This window comes from Antedon mediterranea, chromosome 10 (assembly GCF_964355755.1).
Source record: "Antedon mediterranea chromosome 10, ecAntMedi1.1, whole genome shotgun sequence".
Lineage (NCBI taxonomy): Eukaryota > Metazoa > Echinodermata > Crinoidea > Comatulida > Antedonidae > Antedon > Antedon mediterranea.
This window is the reverse complement of record NC_092679.1, coordinates 4,716,845-4,735,360: the sequence shown is the minus strand read 5'-3', so window position 1 is coordinate 4,735,360 and position 18,516 is coordinate 4,716,845. Positions and strand designations below refer to the sequence as shown.

The 18,516-nt window shown below is 31.2% G+C and overlaps 1 protein-coding gene across 2 annotated transcripts in view; it reads left to right on the top strand.

The window, feature by feature from the left end:
• Nucleotides 1-18,516, top strand: part of LOC140060145 (tubulin polyglutamylase TTLL5-like) — a 72,490-nt gene that overhangs the window by 1,714 nt on the left and 52,260 nt on the right. For both annotated transcript variants that reach the window (XM_072106233.1, XM_072106232.1), the window contains exons 2-14: nucleotides 2,783-3,017; nucleotides 4,107-4,216; nucleotides 9,082-9,164; nucleotides 9,406-9,512; nucleotides 11,521-11,584; nucleotides 12,324-12,390; nucleotides 12,592-12,674; nucleotides 13,234-13,303; nucleotides 13,760-13,844; nucleotides 14,468-14,569; nucleotides 14,847-14,938; nucleotides 15,513-15,620; nucleotides 17,093-17,174. In XM_072106233.1, coding sequence (XP_071962334.1) covers nucleotides 2,794-3,017; nucleotides 4,107-4,216; nucleotides 9,082-9,164; nucleotides 9,406-9,512; nucleotides 11,521-11,584; nucleotides 12,324-12,390; nucleotides 12,592-12,674; nucleotides 13,234-13,303; nucleotides 13,760-13,844; nucleotides 14,468-14,569; nucleotides 14,847-14,938; nucleotides 15,513-15,620; nucleotides 17,093-17,174 — 1,277 coding nt within the window. In that variant the 5' untranslated portion in view covers nucleotides 2,783-2,793. The remainder of the gene's footprint in view (nucleotides 1-2,782; nucleotides 3,018-4,106; nucleotides 4,217-9,081; nucleotides 9,165-9,405; nucleotides 9,513-11,520; nucleotides 11,585-12,323; nucleotides 12,391-12,591; nucleotides 12,675-13,233; nucleotides 13,304-13,759; nucleotides 13,845-14,467; nucleotides 14,570-14,846; nucleotides 14,939-15,512; nucleotides 15,621-17,092; nucleotides 17,175-18,516) is intronic.

Sequence of the window (18,516 nt, the reverse complement as noted above, 5' to 3'; positions counted from 1 at the left end):
CAATTACACAAAGCGGTGTCGAAATGTGAAAAAAATGAAAAAAAGTCATCAACCATTGTAACTTGAATTGCAGAAACCCTACAATCTGACAATGGTATAAATTTATGATATATTTATAGATTAATTCATTCTGTTTGAAATAATGTATGGTACATAATTTATCAAACTTGAATAAAAACATTCTTTTAAAGAATAAATAATAATTTTCTTTGCAACAATACAGTGTAATTTTATTATAATCTTGAACCTTGAATAATTATTAAATTTTATTTTACATGTGCTCTTTTATTTGTTGGTTCAATCAACAAAATCGATGCTGAATATCAAATCACATAATTTAAAAAGTGGATGCTGCGTCCTTAATTTAGCATAATGCTTTTCAAGGTTTAAAGATACCGCATTTCCCAAAAGAACACTGTTCATAACTCAGAAACCTATAATAATGATTGTGTGTATGTAGTGAGGGATCATATTGATTGGCCATGTCTCTATCTTGGGTATTCTCATTACCTTTGTATAAACTGCCACACGTACAAACACCTACGCAGAAACTGCTATACTCTGTTCGCTATCATTATACACAGTGTATTTAAATAGAGAACTACAGGTGATGGAGAACTTTCTTTTTAAGACTCAGTTTTTCGATCTGGTTGTTAATGGACTACACGCAGTACAAGATCAAGCAAAACGTAAGAATGCCGTGTCTAGTGTAAAAGTTGAGAGTTCATTTATAACATTTTATTTCGCATGCTTTAAGATGTAAGATTGTGTCGGTCATTTTTTAACTAACAAACAATAATATTTTGTACTGTAAAAGCATCTAACTTTCTTTATAAATAAAGCGTATATGTTTTGCTTTTTTAATCCCAATTTTTAGTATTTCCTATTATACCGTATATAGACTTGCCCCAAGTCTGTAGTTAGTGTCTTTTTTATGTTACTCCACCAGTCGACGTTCTCGATTTTTGTATCAAAATACATTATGATTTAATTATATTAATTATTATACAAAATATCTATCTTTACTAATAACAGGCTAGAACCTAGTCTAACCGTAATATATTGTTGTTATGAGTAGATAAAGAGCTGTGAAGGTATTCAAGTAAAAATATGTTATTGAGGAAGTGAAGTGGAATGTAATTTAATTATCAGAATTAACTATAGATGTTAGTGCAGTATTGGAGTTAATAGTGCATATTATTTTTTATGAATAAAAATCCTCTCTGAGCAGTGTGATGCTGATAGTTTCAAACCCTTCACCCAAAGATGATTTATTAACTTTCCTACAAAAAGTATGGTTATCATTTTTGCTTATGTTTCACTCTGTTAAATGCCCACTATTAATTTCTAACAATATTAAATTTAATATTTCTGAATGCTTCTTAAATATTCAATGCCTTCTTCATTGCTGTTCTGCTCAGTCATGCCTCAATGAACAGACATGATATGGATATTAATATTACCAATAAAAAAATTTATATCTCTGTTGTTGCTTAATTTTGTACGAGTGTTATGAAAATCGTGCTGGTTGACCTCGGTGTGATTTGCACATCATTTAAATGAACACATTAGATGTAGGTAAAAATGTCAAAGTATTCACTATACACTACATAATTATGTTTCACTGATAAATTTAAGCCTATACTATGTTAGCTATAAATAAAATTATTACTATTTTAGTCAACATTCATCAAAAAAAGTGAGAAAGTAAACAATTTTAAAGATTTTATGTTATTGTTAAAGCTAAACAATTTTAAATCCTTTTTTTTAATCCTTTCTTTCCAACCCAGAATGAAAACAATTTTATTTTATTTTTTTAGTTTAAAATATAATATTTTATTATTATGCCTATATATGGAAGTCTTGAAATATTTGAATACCCAAAATCTTGCATTTAAATTAAATCCGTGCCCTCTTTGCTAAGGCACCAGAGATCTGGAACCAACTTCCTCGTTCCATCCGTTACACTCCATCCCCTTATCAATTCAAATCTCTTCTCAAAACTCACCTACTGTATAATAGTTATTCTTTTCATGTTGCGCTGTGAGACTCCAGTAAAGAGCTCGTTATAAATGTGTGATTATTATTATTTTTTGTCCCATCCCAAATCCAGAAACTTTAATAACGAACCCTTATCTTCCTCTTGGATATGTTGTACCGTCGTCTTACTAACCCAACTGTAATAACCAAGTTAATGCTTTTTTGTATCGGTATGCCTTTTTCTTCTTCGGTTTAAAGTCTATATATAATATATAATAATATATCCCTGTATTAATTTTAGTATCTGCAGTTTTAAACCAAGTTGTATTTGTTCATAAATGTCTGTATATACTTAAACTTGTGTTACTCAGAGTGAGTGCGCGAGCGGTAAAGACAGTGGAACTGTAATTACGTAGCCATAGCATTGGCAAGGGTTCGAGGCTCACTCTTTCCATGGCTCTGGTGGTAGAACGAGTCTTCTCGGATAAGGACTATAAACTGTAGGTCTATTGTAAACACCTAGCATGTGGATTTTAAAGAACCTAGTACATCTTTCGAGATGAGTAGAGGGTTACCCGAGTACTAGTACATTACAGCTACTGATCATAACTGGGCACACTGGAAGACCAGTTTTGACTGAAGAAGTTGCCCAGTACTGTATAAATAAATAATTGTTGTGGTCCATAAACCCGTACATTATAAGCCCACTGCCTTGTTTTAGGAGTATGGGCCTATAACTGAATCAGTAATGGAACCAAATATATTACATAAAAACATTTGCTCTGTTATATTTATTCTATAGGAGTAGTTAGCATGGCGTCAAACGAATCCTCATCAGAATACGACTCAGATGCTACTTCGGGTCAAGACAGTGTCAAAGATGATGACAGCGACAGTCAATCATCCTCCGTCTATTCAAGCAGTGACAATGATGATGATGACGATGATGATAATGATGACACAATAAAAGCAACCAATCAGGATGATAGTGGTTCAGATGAATCAGAGAATAGCGAAACTGAAAAGGAACACTCAATGTAAGTTAGTTACCGTAATAGTGATTAAAGACCCCTTCCCTGCAATTTTGGACGTTTTTTGGAAAATAATACATATATATCACTTTAAAAACATTAAACCATGTCATTCCTTGTCTTAAATGTACGTTTTATGGTAAATTATGATAAAAAGTGAGAAACAATGCACTACCTAAGTAGCTCGCGGCGATCGACCTCTCGTGGACGGTCTTAGGCCTAGCCTAGCTAGGCTTAGTTTTGTAGGCCTAGCTGGTAAACATCGGTAACGTACGAACATCGTACGCGAGCTATATACCTAGCCTGACGTTGTATAGTTGCTGCATTAATTGTCTTTCTATTTTTGCCAGACTCCGTTGATACAAATTGGGGAAAACCCGGTATTTTCGCTGAAAAGTTAGGAGTCTTCCATTTGTTTTGGCCTCACGATCGATCGAAAAGTGGGCGAATTACAGGTGAAAAACAAAAATATCAATCCGCGCGCAATGCATTTTGGGATTTATAGCGGGCCGCTATAATTATTAGAATCGACTTATTTTTCACATTTTTAACCGTTTAAAGACGAAAAAATTTATAGTATTATTTTTACATTAAATATAGTTTGTGATCTTAAATTAGATCTAAAAAACGTAGGGAATGGGGCTTTAAGTTTCTTGGAGTCTTTGCTAATACTAGTGTGAACAAATTACCCCCAATTTCTTGTCATTAGAAACATGACAAATTTCAAATAACTGGTAAATGGCAGCCTGAAAATCTAATTTTCTTTAAACCCAATCTGTTGGGCCTTTAACCAGTTATCGCTAATGTTTAGATGATAAAAATAACTGTTATTTGATTAATCCTTTGATTCCTGTAGCTTCCTGAACGCATTGCATTTTGGGAAACTTTTTTTTTCGTTTTTAATTTCAAATGGTTGGGAGCACAAATTATTAATAACATAATATGGTCGATATATTGATTTTATTTTAAAATTTATTTTCACAAGCAGTAATTCAGCGTGGTCCCCAGCCCCAGAGTGTCGGCGTGGTCCCCAGCCCACAGAGTGTCAGTTGTGCGGTTTAAGATAATGTTCTGATTTGTTTTTCTTCCTTACAGGTCGGACATGAAAAACATTGTTTGGTGCGGCCATGGTAAGAAGACTCCAGTGGTTCTATTCAGAGCAGAGTGTCTCCTAACCAAGGTCAAGAAACTATACACTACAGGAGGTACTTCTTTGTTTAAAGATGTATTGTCCCCAAAAAACATGAAAAATGAAGATTAATTAAATCAGACTTTGAATATGTTTGTAGTTTTAATAAAGTTAATCACTTCCATAAAAAAAGAAACGAAAAAAAAATCCTTTTATCACTTATAAAATGACAAAATAAATGGTTAAATTCAACCAAAAATATATTGGCTGTCAGCCAATTTGAATTTTTTGCTTTAAATTACATTTTTTTCAGGTAAATACATTTGTTTTCGATTTAATTTTTGGTCAAAGTGGATATTTCTATTATGTTACATTAAAATAGAATATTCAACAAAAAATGTTTAAGAATTATTATTTTAGGGGAACGATACATCTTTAATTGTTATTGTCATTAATAAAGCTTTTTATTAGCAATTTCATTATGTTTTAAACAGTGTCATAGTGTTCTCATCAGGGTAATTAACTGTAGAGTAGTACACAATGAAGTCTTAACAAAAACACATATTTTCCATTACATGGTTATTGCTTGGTTGCTCACTTTGTCAACTTTAATAATGTTTAGATCATCCAACCTTTTTGCAACATTGTTCCTTTTTTTATGAATGAAAATATTACATACTGCAACTTCACGTAATTTTTGCCATAGTTTACCTTGTATCCTATGTTTTCGTTTTTGAGCTGCAAATTTCCATTTCACTTATTGCCAAAACAACAATTAAAGCATAGTATGTGCAGTATGGAAGGCCTAAATAAGTTAGAAAACAGTAGGCTTCCAGAAGTAAACAGAGAATAAATTCCATTGCACATTGCTAAGAACAACAATTATAATATAGCATGTGTGGCTGGAAGAAAGCCTAAATCAGTTATAATACTTTAGCCCTGCTTTCAACAGTTAAATGGAATATAAATGTATAGTTGGGCAGTAAAAGATAACTTTTATGAATGATACTAAATAAAATATATGATATTGATAAGAAATATGAAAGGTATTGTTTCAGTTTTGTTGGCTCCCAGAAATAAACAGAATATAAATAGTTGGGCAGTAAAAGATAACATATGATACTAAAAAAGGAATATAAAAAACAGTACGAAAGATAACATGATGCAAAATAAAAAGAAAAATATCAATTGTTTCAGTTGTGTCTGTAATAGAAACCTGAATGAATCAGGTCAAATCACATCTGGATCATTAGCATTGCTAACTGATTGGGTGTTGAAGTACGCTATTAGCAACTTGCATGAGTCATATTAAATACTGGGATTTTTCCACCACTTAATTAACACATGTTCTCTCTGGCCATCCAGAGAGTGAGTTTTAGATATTCCAGGTTTAAATTTCCAATGAAATATAAAACAGCTTTTGTACTTAATTATTTCACAATGCTCAATCTGCTTCACTAAAAAAATAAACTTAAAAAAAGAGTTTAAATGTGGTCGTGAACTCTCCTAAAACCAGATACCTACAGTAGCTTCCCGAAAATGATCTATTTTTTTAATATAATAATTTTTTAAATGTGTTTTGGAATGTGTTTCCAGATTTGTGGGTGTTACTGTTAGTACTGTATGTTAATTGTTATACAGAAGAACCCCTCTTCTGAGACATCCCTATTATGGGAACATTTTCCAATGTGGTTAGCAAGTGGAAATAATGTTTTAAACACTAAATGGCCAAACCTTATTCAGGCCAGAACATTCCTGTTAAGCGAACACTCTATCTTTCTATCTATCCTTGTAGAAGAACCCCTCTTCTAACACATCCCTATTATGGGAACATTTTCCAGTGTGGTTAGCAAGTGGAAATCATGTTTTAAACACTAAATGGCCAAACCCTATTCAGGCCAGAACATTCCTGTTAAGGGAACACTCTATCTTTCTATCTATCCTTGCAGAAGAACCCCTCTTCTGAGACATCCCTATTATGGGAACATTTTCCAATGTGGTTAGCAAGTGGAAATCATGTTTTAAACACTAAATGGCCAAACCCTATTCAGGCCACAACATTCCTGTTAAGGGAACACTATCTTTCTATCTATCCTTGCATCCGACATCGAGCAACTCGCCAATTACAGGATGGATTATCTATTTTATAATTTATCTTGCTTATAAAGTCTCATTTGAAGCTTATGAAGTGAAGTTGAAAGAGTTGTGAGTTACATCCCTGGCACTATTAGGTCAGGATTGAACCCTGGACCTTTGGAACGGAAAGGCAAGCATGTTAACCACCAAGCTACAGTTCCACTACTTCTGTTTGCTGTTGAAATTGTCTTCTATTAAATATGAAATATATATAAAAACAATAACATTATTTGATACTGTTTACACTATTAAAATATTTATTTCATCATTTTTTTTAAATTATTGTAGAAAGTACTACTGTCTGTCTATAATAATTTAATAATAATAATAATAATAATAATAATAATAATAATAGTTCATTCTTATATAGCACTCTACAAGCAAGCTTCTCTAAGTGCTGAACATCTTTCGTTCTATTGTATTGACAGTAAAGATTTAATTCCTTTTAAAATCTGATATTAATAGAAATCTAAATTATATTGTTATGATGGCCAATTTAAATTTATAATGTACAAATGAATGACATTTGACACTTTTGTTGCATATTGATTGTAAATTGATTGGAGACATGGTAACGGTTTTTATAATTATCACAAAAATAATAGGAAATTTAATTAATTTGTAGAAAATTATTAATATAAAACACATTGATATGCATTACGACTCCTTTAACAGGTTAAAAACAATTCAGTACCTGGGATTTTATTTAGTGAAGGATGTGATTAAATAAAATTTCTCTACTCTATTGATCCCGTCTTGTTTTTGCACCAATATAGAACTAGAGTTTTCCTAAAAGATAGTCATTTCTCTCTGAAAACAAGAGAGAGAGTTTTTACCAAACAGTTAGTTTCTACTAGCACCCATTTGAATTTTTATTTGAAATTCAATTTATTTTCCAAAGCTGTGTCTACACTATCAAAGTTTATGTGACAAAAATAATGTGATGATGATGACGATATATGGACATGATGATGTCATATCACTACCACCATACTAGACATATCACTACCATATTTGGGTACATCACACTATTTTCAAACTAGTTTAGACAGAGATGAAACTATTTTAACTATTTAAAAATGAATGTGGATTTAGTTGTGATCCACTATTAGTAATATCCACTTACTGTAAGTGTAATAAAATCTCTATAGTGTTTAAAGATTGCCACACCCTAAATGTTGGCACCCTCCAATAATTTGTGTTGACTTGATGAACGGGTTGCACCCTGTTAATATCCATAGTCCTGAAAGCCAAAACATAAACAAAAACCCAAAATTACGATTGCCAATTAAATGCATTCATCTATACCAGCTACATTTTTATTGACACAAATATTATATAATGTTTTAAAATTGTAATGTCACTTTTGATAGTTTTATTAATATTTGTATCAAGAAGTAATGTCATATTGTTTTATGTGACAAAATAAACTGAATTAGTGATGTTTCCTTGCCAATATTCTAGGGTCCTCGATTGAGATGTAAAAATTCAGAAAATTCTAGTTTTGTGGGCGTTGGACTGATTTGTACTGATAAGTTCCAGCAAACTCTAATAATTATACAAAAAATTGTATTGTGGCCAAGCAGTTAAGACAGTGGAACCGTAATACGTAGCCATAATGGTGCATCGGCAATGCTTCGAGGCTCACTCACTCCATGGTTCTGGTGGTAGAACGAGTCTTCTCGAAAAGACTAATAGTTAGCCTCTTCAGTCTTAGACTGAAGAGGCTAACTATTCTTCAAATCGGTATCTCTTATTTACCGGTAGCTTAAGAGCTATATGCCGGTTGTGAATACTGTAAACCATGTGCCTATAGCAATGGTCTCTGTTTTTAATCAATTGAACTCAACTTGTCAGTTGATAGGAAATTAGCTGTAATTTGGTTAGACAAACCACTTTACTGGTGTTGATGGCTGCGTATTTCCTATTCATTAAAATAGCCTATTGAAATGCTAATTCTATCACAACATTTATGTTATGTTAACATAGGAATGTTTTGAAGATATGATAATATTGGCATTTTGCAAAATTAATTGATTAATTTAATAATGGTGACATTAAAAGAGAAATTATTATAGAGACATGTCAAATAGAAATGGTACAATAGGTAAAAACAATTCTTTTAGGATACTTAAAGATGTATTGTCCCTTTGACTAATTAAAAAAAATTTTTTTTTTTTATATATTTCGAAAAAAAGTGGGTCATTTTGAATTATCATAATAGTTATTAACTTTCACCAAAAATTAGTTGGAAAAAAAATAATTTAACCGAAATACGGACGTTTTTTTGTTTCAAAAAATAACTTTAAGTTTTCGATCAAAACATATCTCATAATGCAACGCGCTTGTTTGGCTACTCTGAAAACACCTTCTCAACCGCTACGAGTTGTAAACAATTTTAATTAGCATCATGCATTAATGCATACTCATGGTTTTAAATCTTTGTTTACTTTCGCTCGTGAAGATTTTCTAGACGAAATGTAATCAAATTAATTTACCTGTTAATTACGTAAACTTGTTGTTTTTGCCTCAAATTTTCGACTTAAAGTGAATAAGTTTAATATTACTTTGATATGGCCAATTTAAATTTAGAATTTTTTTATTTTTTATTTTTTGTGTTTCAAGGGACAATACATCTTTAATTTATTTGACGTAATAACCAATTTATCATAAAGTTATAGGTTGTCCATTTATAAACGATAAGATTTAATTTGGTTAAATCTGAGATATCCTCAAATCTTTTAAATGTTGTTAAAAAAGAAAATTTAATTATGACGTTATTTCATGTTTTTTTTTCTCTTTTAGAAAAATTTCACTTGGCGTACAAAATGGTTAAAACTGAGTGCAAAGTGATAAGGCAGGTTCTACACAAGCATGGTTTCCATGAGGTTTGTGTTTACCTCTCTCGTTTTTGTCTTAAAATATCGATATGGCAACCACGGATATATTCTTTAAAAAAAATATTCAATACACAAATGATGATAGAATGCATGGGTTCTTTTATTAAAATATTCAATTATGTGCACATGACGATAGAGTGGATGTGTTATTTAAAAAAATATTTAATATCCACATACGAGAATGATGTATTATTTTAGGTATCTTCTTGACGATTATTTTTATTGACAGGTTCATCCGAATAGTTCTGACTTCAATCTGATGTGGATAGGTTCTCATGTGAAACCATACACATTAAGAAGTTTAACTGAATTTCAAAAGGTCAACCATTTTCCCAGGTAAGAATGTGCTTCTTGTTGTTTTAAAGCTGGCAAGGTAAGTAGTTGACCCAACGGTATCAGATGATCAGGCCCAGGATGATCAGACCCATTAATGACAAATTTAACTGAATAGGCCTAAACCCCAAATAATTATCCAACCCTTAACTAAACTGAACCTAACCCTCTAAATTACCTCTTCCACTCGAAAAAATCTAAGCCTTAAAAACTAGGCCTGATTTTCCGTGGTCCCTACCGCCAGTTCCCGAGCCAAGTATGTACAGAGAGACACTCACTGCACTTGATACTATGAACTTCTGAGTTGCTTTAAAGCATTTTCAATTCAAGTAAGAGGGACTACTGTATGTCTATTACTGAACCTAGGATGCAGTATGACTCTGCCTGATAGTCTATCTTTCTGATACGTTTTTTTATGATTAATAATTGCTTTCACATCCAACTTGAAGTAGAAACTGGGTGGGGTGATCCATATCCTTAAAGCTCAACCTAGATAGAATAGTTATAGTTCCAGGACAGCGTAGGTCCCTGGACAAATATCAACTTATTGGTATAGTAAGCCTACTGATAGGATAAGATTTGGCCAATGTTCAAGAGTAGTTGCAATGTTATTCTACTGTATTTTTCCATTACATGAACTCTGGCTATTATCAACATTTTAATTTCGCATCTTACAATTGTTTTCTGTGTTTTCGGAAATTTAAACAAGTGTTTGCAATACAGTACATGCAAAAATGTAGGTCTCTTGAAATGTTAATAATTATAGCGCAACTGTTTTTAATTTTTAATTTGTTTTTAACCAGCCATTGTTTCCCATAGTATCACAGTTTCCCATAGTATTGTTGTTCAAATAATACACTGTGTCGTTTAAATTCATATTACATATCACATATATGTATATATCAAACAATTTAGCTTTAGTATTTAGCTGTTTTTAGTTTTCATGTGTTATATATTTGAGCTTTATTTAAAATATATATATTATATACTTCTTAGAGTTGATATGAACATTATAACTCACATAGTATACGATACACATTTGAAATTAGCTTTTTAAAATGAAGAAGACAAGCAAGCAAAATCAATTGAAGTAGCGATGCGCGAGACAAGATTACCGTCACGCTATGCATTCAAGATGCGTGTTTGCACTGACAGACATGACCTCCAGCCAAATCAATTTGTACTGTTATTAAATATTCATGAGGATATGTATTGTTTTATATAATTTATCATGGTTCATAGTTGATACCTTTTTATACTATGGAATAGAATTATGTATTTATAATACATAAGTAGGAATTGTATACTTTACATTAGCTGAGACAATCCAACATTTATTAATAACAACAAAATAGTTGATTTATTTGTACTGATTTATTTAATACTTTAGCTTGAACAGTCGAAATAGATATTGATAATATACTGAATAATAATACTAAATCTTAGTCTAATTCTTCTAAACTAACTGTCTTCATTTGGTAGTCTTTTTTCTATCAAATGTTTAATGTATGTTTTTTTAATACAGGAATTATATTATTCTAAGGAGGAGAATGTTTAAAAATAATATTTTTGTAAATAATTTATTATAGATAAAATGTGATGCCAATTTTTTTTCTTAGTTTAAAAACATTGTTTTTAAGTGTGTATTTTAAACAATGTTTAACATTTAAAAAAAAATTAAAAAAATTATTAACCTTAATAAGAGAATATTTGTTATTTTTATTCAAATCCCTTTAACTTTAATACAGTTTTACGAACATGTGAACTTTATTTTAATGCAGTTACTGCAGTAAACTTATTTGTATCCCTTTAAACCTGTTTATGCAATTATTTAGCCAGATTTTTAAGGGTTATATCATACACACTGTTTATTGCAGTGACTGTCTATAGTACATTAAAATCATACATTTGCAGTAAAAAAAATGAGTTACTGCAATAAATGCAACTGAAAAATGTTTAGCTTATATTGTTCCCATTTAATCTTTCATAACTTTTTAAATATATGTTTCAGGTCGTACGAGATAACACGTAAGGATCGTTTGTATAAGAATTTTCAACGAATGCAACACGCAAAGGTACGGACTAAAGCTGTACACTATCAAATATTATGTGACCAAAAATGTTGACATGATGATGTCATATCACTACCATATTTTGGCAGATCACACTTTTTTTTTAGTTTGATAGTGAAATAGTATAGCTTTGAAATTAAATTATATGCAAATTTGATATTAAATAAAAACTAAAAGTAAAATAATGTATTTATCTTGATATATGAAATTCAAATGGCAACATACCACATGCAATGAGTGTAATTGTCTATAATATTTGATTGGATATAGCACGACAATTCATGAATAACATATTTTAAAATATGTTTATTAGGAATAGGCTGTTTGCCATATTGCACTTTTAAAGAGTTGCCTTGTCAAGATAATGGCATTTAATAAGTGAAAAATGATAAGTTCAATTTTAATAAAATTAAATCAATGTTTTTTATCTTGGCAAAAAAACAAAAATTACTTTTATTTTACATAATATAATTATAAAAGAAGTGGAGCTGTAGCTTGGTGGTTGATGTTCTTGCATTCCAATCCCAAGGTCCAGGGTCAATCTTGACCTAGTGCCAGGGTTGTAACTCGCAACTCTTTCAACTCCACTCCCTACGCCTAAAATGAGACTTACTTTATAAGCACAATAAATTATAAAATAGTTTATCCATTTTGTAATTGCCGAGTTTGTGTTTGTTGTAGGATGCGTATGAAATAAAAAAATTAAAAATATATGTATTTTAAAATGTTTTTTTTCTTTCAGGGAACAAAGCATTTTGACTTCTTACCACAGACGTTTATAACACCATCAGAATTTGATGACTTTACAGGTACAGCTCATTTATGATGTATTTTTGAACACCCTAACAGATTTGTTTACCAGTACCAATTTTGAACATATCATTGTCCACTACTGTCCTTCTCTGTGTAGTACTTTATTCTTTCTTATTTAAATTGACTTATTATTATTTAGTTTCACTTCTGTGTTTCAGTTCAAGGATGATGAGTTTTTCAATACTTTTGTATTTCAGTTGCCCACAATAAAGACAAAGGGACGTGGATAGTGAAACCAGTTGCTTCCTCTCGGGGAAGAGGTATATTTTTGTTGAATCATGTAAGTATTAAACTCTAGTGTCTACACTATCAAACTCTATGGGACAACAAAATGTGATGTGCCCATATATGGACATGATGATATCATATCACTACCATATTTGAGCACATCCCACTTTTTTTATCAAACTAGTTTGATGGCGTAAACAGAGATTTACGTTTGGGAGAAATCACTTTAATATACCTACAACAAAAAACAAATACTGAAATACTTGGTGTTATTATAAAAATGATAAAATAGGGATTCTAAAGATACCAGGAAACAGTATTAGAATATGAACTGCTTCATATACAATTAAATTAAACAATTTTAAACACATACCTAAACACAATATTATCTACACATAATGTCTTGTAACAAATGTTATTTTTTCAGTAATAATCTGGAATTTAACATTATTTGAACCCAGGTTTCTGGTATTGGTCGCCAAAGTTCCGTGACAAATATGGCTGCCATTGTCATCTGCAATCCCTAGTGGTATTAGGCATGGATATGATATGTTTTGCTGGTTTAAAGTATTCTCTATTTACATAGATTTTTTAACATTTTCTCTTTTCAGCCTCAACATCTACCTCTTGATGAAAACCTTGTTGTATCTAGATATCTTAAGAATCCTCTTCTTATTGATGGTAAGCATTCATTTTAAGCACTTTATCTAGCAGTGTTCCCCTTGTTTGACATGATCAAACAAGGGGAACACTGCTAAGCCCAATAAGGGTGAGACCATGAAATGTCCTTTGACCTTGATGAGCCTGTGAACATTTCAGCTGTTACCAAAGGGATAAATCCATAAAATAATCATAGACCCATCAATGTCAAAAGACATTGCATGGTCCCACCCTTTGACAGGCTTAATCATTGTATATCTAGTTAAGAGAAGCCCTATTGTCCCTATTTTATTAATGAACCCCTTTTAATAGCCCCACCCTGATAAGCATGCGGAAGAGTTTTTACTGTAGATGGCCATCTTGTTTTATGACACTCAACTTTCCAGAAAAACAGATATCTTAGAGAGAATTCAATCAATATCATTAACTGTAGGAATGTTTGGTGACTTTTGACCTTATTTTGTTTTTCCCATTTAGGTTTTAAATTTGATCTTCGTTTGTATGTAGCAATAACATCTTATGACCCTCTTCGTCTTTATCTCTACGAAGAAGGTTTAGCAAGGTAATCTTCCATTTCATCATCTTTTGGTTTTGTAAATTGTATTGATGTTTCAATTTTTACACATTACAGAAATAATTTTTTTTTATAATTCATATCATCAAACTAATTTGGAAAAGAAAATTGAATTTGTGATTACCGTTACTGTACACCCACATAAAAAATTCACTTATTAATTATGATTGGAAATAATATCAGCCATAGAGGGCAGCAAACATGAATTTACTTAGTAGTTGTACAGTACTAAGTTTATAAAGAAAATAATACCATGGCTTACATGTAAATTTAACCAAATTAAGACTTTTGAACATACCTAATTTAAAAAAAAGATTAATGGTACAGTTAATACATAAAATAAAGAAACCAAATCTTGTCTAAAGCTCTGTTTACATTATCAAACTAGTTTGACCAAAAAAGTGTGATGTACCCAAATATGGTAGTGTATGCACAAATGTTATAGTGATATGACATCATGTCCATTTGAGCACACCACATTTTTTTGTCAAATAAAGTTTGATAGTGTAGATAGGGTTTTACTCCTTACAATGCATTTAAAAACAAGACATTCTGGAATAACCAGACACTGAATTTTTCAGATTTATGGAGGGTTTTTCTTCTTTTTACAGATTTGCAACCGTCCAGTACGAACACAGTAATAAGACCATCCGTAATACAATGATGCATCTCACAAATTATAGTGTCAATAAGAAGAGTAATGATTACGTTAAGTAAGTTGAATATCTGCACATGCTTACAAGTCAATTTGTGTTGTGATAGCTTCTAAATGAACTACATTAATACTATTTCATAAAAGTATTTGGTGGTGGATATCTAATCTAACATTCAAGTTCTTTTTCGATAGCCAATACAATGGTTCTACCAAAGCCTCATGGGAGACTTTTATAGAAAATATAGGTTCACCATCCTGTAATTGGCGAGTCATTTAATAAAAATTAAAAATAAATAACTTTATTTTTGTTTAAATTACTTATTTGTATTTATTAGGTGCAATGATCCTGATATTGAAGACTATGGCAATAAGTGGAGTTTGGGGGCGCTGTTTCGGTATCTAAAGAAACAAGGCAGGGATGTTAGAGGTATTGAAAAATATTATATATTATATAGAAATAAATTGATTAGTATATTTATAATAATAATAATATAAATATATATTTATTTAAATATAATATTCACAGTAGGATTATAAGCCGAAAATCAGCATACTTGGGGAACAATCCCCTACTTAAATTGAGTACTGAAAAACTTTCCATCTAAATAATCAAGCAATGAGGGTAAAGCTGCTTTCACATTGCGGCCGAATTCGGTCTGGCGTCCTGAGAAAAATATCGTGCAAACTAAGTTCAGTGAAAAAACTGGATTATCAAATTCGTACCATTTGAATCCGTATTCGGACTCCAAATTTGGGTGGTGGCGATGGATCAAGAATCCACTTGTTTTCTTATTGTCTTACAATTTTTTTTCTTTTGACCAATCAACATTGAGCATGAATGAACTCGCTTGATAACAGATAACAGAATATGTGCTCAATACTCACAACATTTTCCTCTAAGTGCCGGACCGAATCTGGACGCAATGTGAATGTAGCTTAAACGTTCTTGCCCAAACAAACAAACACAGTCTTTGAATGTTGTGTCTGCCTTATATTGTTAGGTCTATTAGCAAGAATTGAGGAGGTGATAGCCAAGTGTATTATATGTGCAGAGCTTCCAGTTGCAACGGCGTGCAAAATGTTTATGCCGTATCGAGGAAACTGCTTTGGTACGTAACGTCATTCGTCTTTCAAAGAAATGTTATCAGTACAATTGTTAGCATCATGCATCTTCTCTGAGTATAGGGAGCTTTCGATAACCTACGACCTACAACCTTTGACCATTGTGTCATTGGTTTTTGTTTAAACCTCAAATGCAAAAGAACGTCCAAATGTCCTTGCATGCATAATAAACAAATTATTGAAAATCTATAGTTTAGTAGCATGTGTATTTATATTAATCAACTTCATGCTACCATGTGACCCCTCCCCCCCCCCCCCAAACCTTTTAGGCCATCTGCATTTTTTTCATCTTCATATAAATGGGATAACATTTGAATCAAGGTTTGTTAGTTTAGTAAATTTAAATACTCTAAATTAGTTTATTATTAAAGTGAATATCTAAGCTTCTATGGGAAAAAAAGCAGGTATTCGGAATGAGGTCAACTCAAGCAAATCTAATTCTGCCAAAAGGTGTTTAAATAAACCTTGGTATTTCCATGCAAGATAATCTTCCACGATTACTAAGCCATTAATTGATTGCAATTGAGCCTCATCTCACCATGATTGATTTTCTCACGACATTGATAGGTCATGATACCGCGTCGTTAAGCTTTTATGGATTAAAGAAATGTGTGGACATGTTTGTTGACCTTATGGCGATTATGTGCTGATATTTTTGTATTTTGAAATTTAAGAAAAATAACGTATTTAGGTACTATCATTATACAAACCATATATGTTACGATAAACAATAAAACATATTGTCAAAAAAGTGATACTGCTGTCTATCCGATTCTCAGTGCTGTATCTCCACGCATAAAACGATTTTGTCCAGTATCATGGAATATTTGATAATACAGCATCTTATGTGTATCACATGTGGTGCCTGAATCATGTAAGGTTACTGTAGGTTTATGGCAAGTTTATATTATATGATACATGTGAAACACATGTGATGCTGTATTACCAAATATTCCTATGATACGTCTGTAGATCTAGATACAGTATCTAGAATCGTGTGGTCTGTCATTATTCATTACTTTAGCTTTTTTATACATTTGTTTTGTTTGTTTATTGTCATTTAATTTACAACCTGCAAAGGCATCATCATCTTTATAAAATAATAGAATAAGTTTGCCTGCTTTGCTCATTGGTCAGATATCTTGTCTTCTCTAATAAAATTAACTGTATTGTGCTGATGATATTTCAATTAATTTAAAATATGAATTATGACATTTTTAATATTATTTTTAAAATCTTTCAAAGTAAAAATACACAAACCGGTAAGTGGCCATAATTGGTAGAACAGATTTCCTAACGCTGTATATCTTGTACTGCACATTGAGCTATATCAAATCAAAGCTAATAGCGCAAAGTTGGGAATAATACATGTGTAGATTACGTAATCAATCCGCGGTTATTAAGCGTAATATGTTGATTACATATCCTGTACAAATAAATCTTCATTATCCTTTTTTAGAACTGCATGGCTTTGATATTCTTGTTGATGAAAATCTCAAGCCTTGGATATTAGAAGTTAACTTATCTCCCTCACTTGCATGGTAGGTTTGTACGTTATAGTTGATGACATCATGTTGCTAAAAATAACACAACATTTTAGTGCACACACTTAATAGTTAATGACATCATGTTACTAAAAATAACACAACATTACTGCACACACTGTAACTAGAAATAACACATTATTTTGATTTTACATTTTTGTTCAGTTTTTATTTGATATTTTGATTTAGTATTTTTTATGGAATGGATTGTATTATAGATATTAATATCCATTTTTTCAAAAATATAATATTGTTTTTATACAAACATACTCTTTATTTATGTTATGATCTGAAATACAGAACCCCTTCTTTTGAACATTCCTATTCAGGGTACACCACAACTATAAGGGGACACTCATTTCAAAATGAGGGCAACTATATGTCTAAATACTAAAGGCCAATATACAGGAGCCACCCATATATTAATGCACTATAAAGCTCTGTTTACACTACCAAACTAGTTTGACAAAAATAGTGCGATGTGGCCAAATATGGTAGTGATATGACATCATCGTGTCCATATATGGGAACATCACATTTTGTTGTCCCATAAAGTTTTTAATTTCATTTCATTTATTTATTTTCATTTCATTTATTTATTTTCCACACATTGAACAAAAAAGAACAGATATTTATACTTTAGAAAAGAAAACAAATATACAATAAGGACAATGTGTGAAAGGAGATTAAAATAAGTAATAATTACTTTAAGCATTGATCACCTGAAGACAGTTGTCGTCATGACAAGAAAACTAATAAATATGAAATATTGACAAAAACAACAAAAGTTTTATAGCATAGACAGAACTTCAGGATTGCTGGGTCCAGAAGGTATCGCTTTAAATGTTCATGTTGCTATTGACGCTGTAAATGTATTTGCTAATCATGCCAATTTAACTAATTAATTGATTAATGCTATAAACGAATTATACTTTAGTGTTCATACTAATTAAAGTATAATTTAGACCTTTCATAATTGATTAGTCATATTTGGTAATTAGGTTAACGTTGAATTACTTATTGATTTTGAAATCTTCATTCAGGAATGACCTATTTTTTAGATGTGGGTTTAAGCATGCATTATTGATAGACATTATTACTTGTTAATTGGTCGATATATAATAATGTAAGCGGTCAACGATACAACGAACGATGAATTAGAGGGCGTAGTAACAAATTTGTTAATTTCTTTTGGCCAGTTACATGGTACTGTCAATAGAATAAGTGTATTAAAATAATGTGTTGTGTTTTGTACAAGAACGTCTTATTTGATTAGGGTGTGTGCACAGGAATAAAAATGTTTTTGCTGATATTTTTTAGTAGACTTTTGGAACACTTC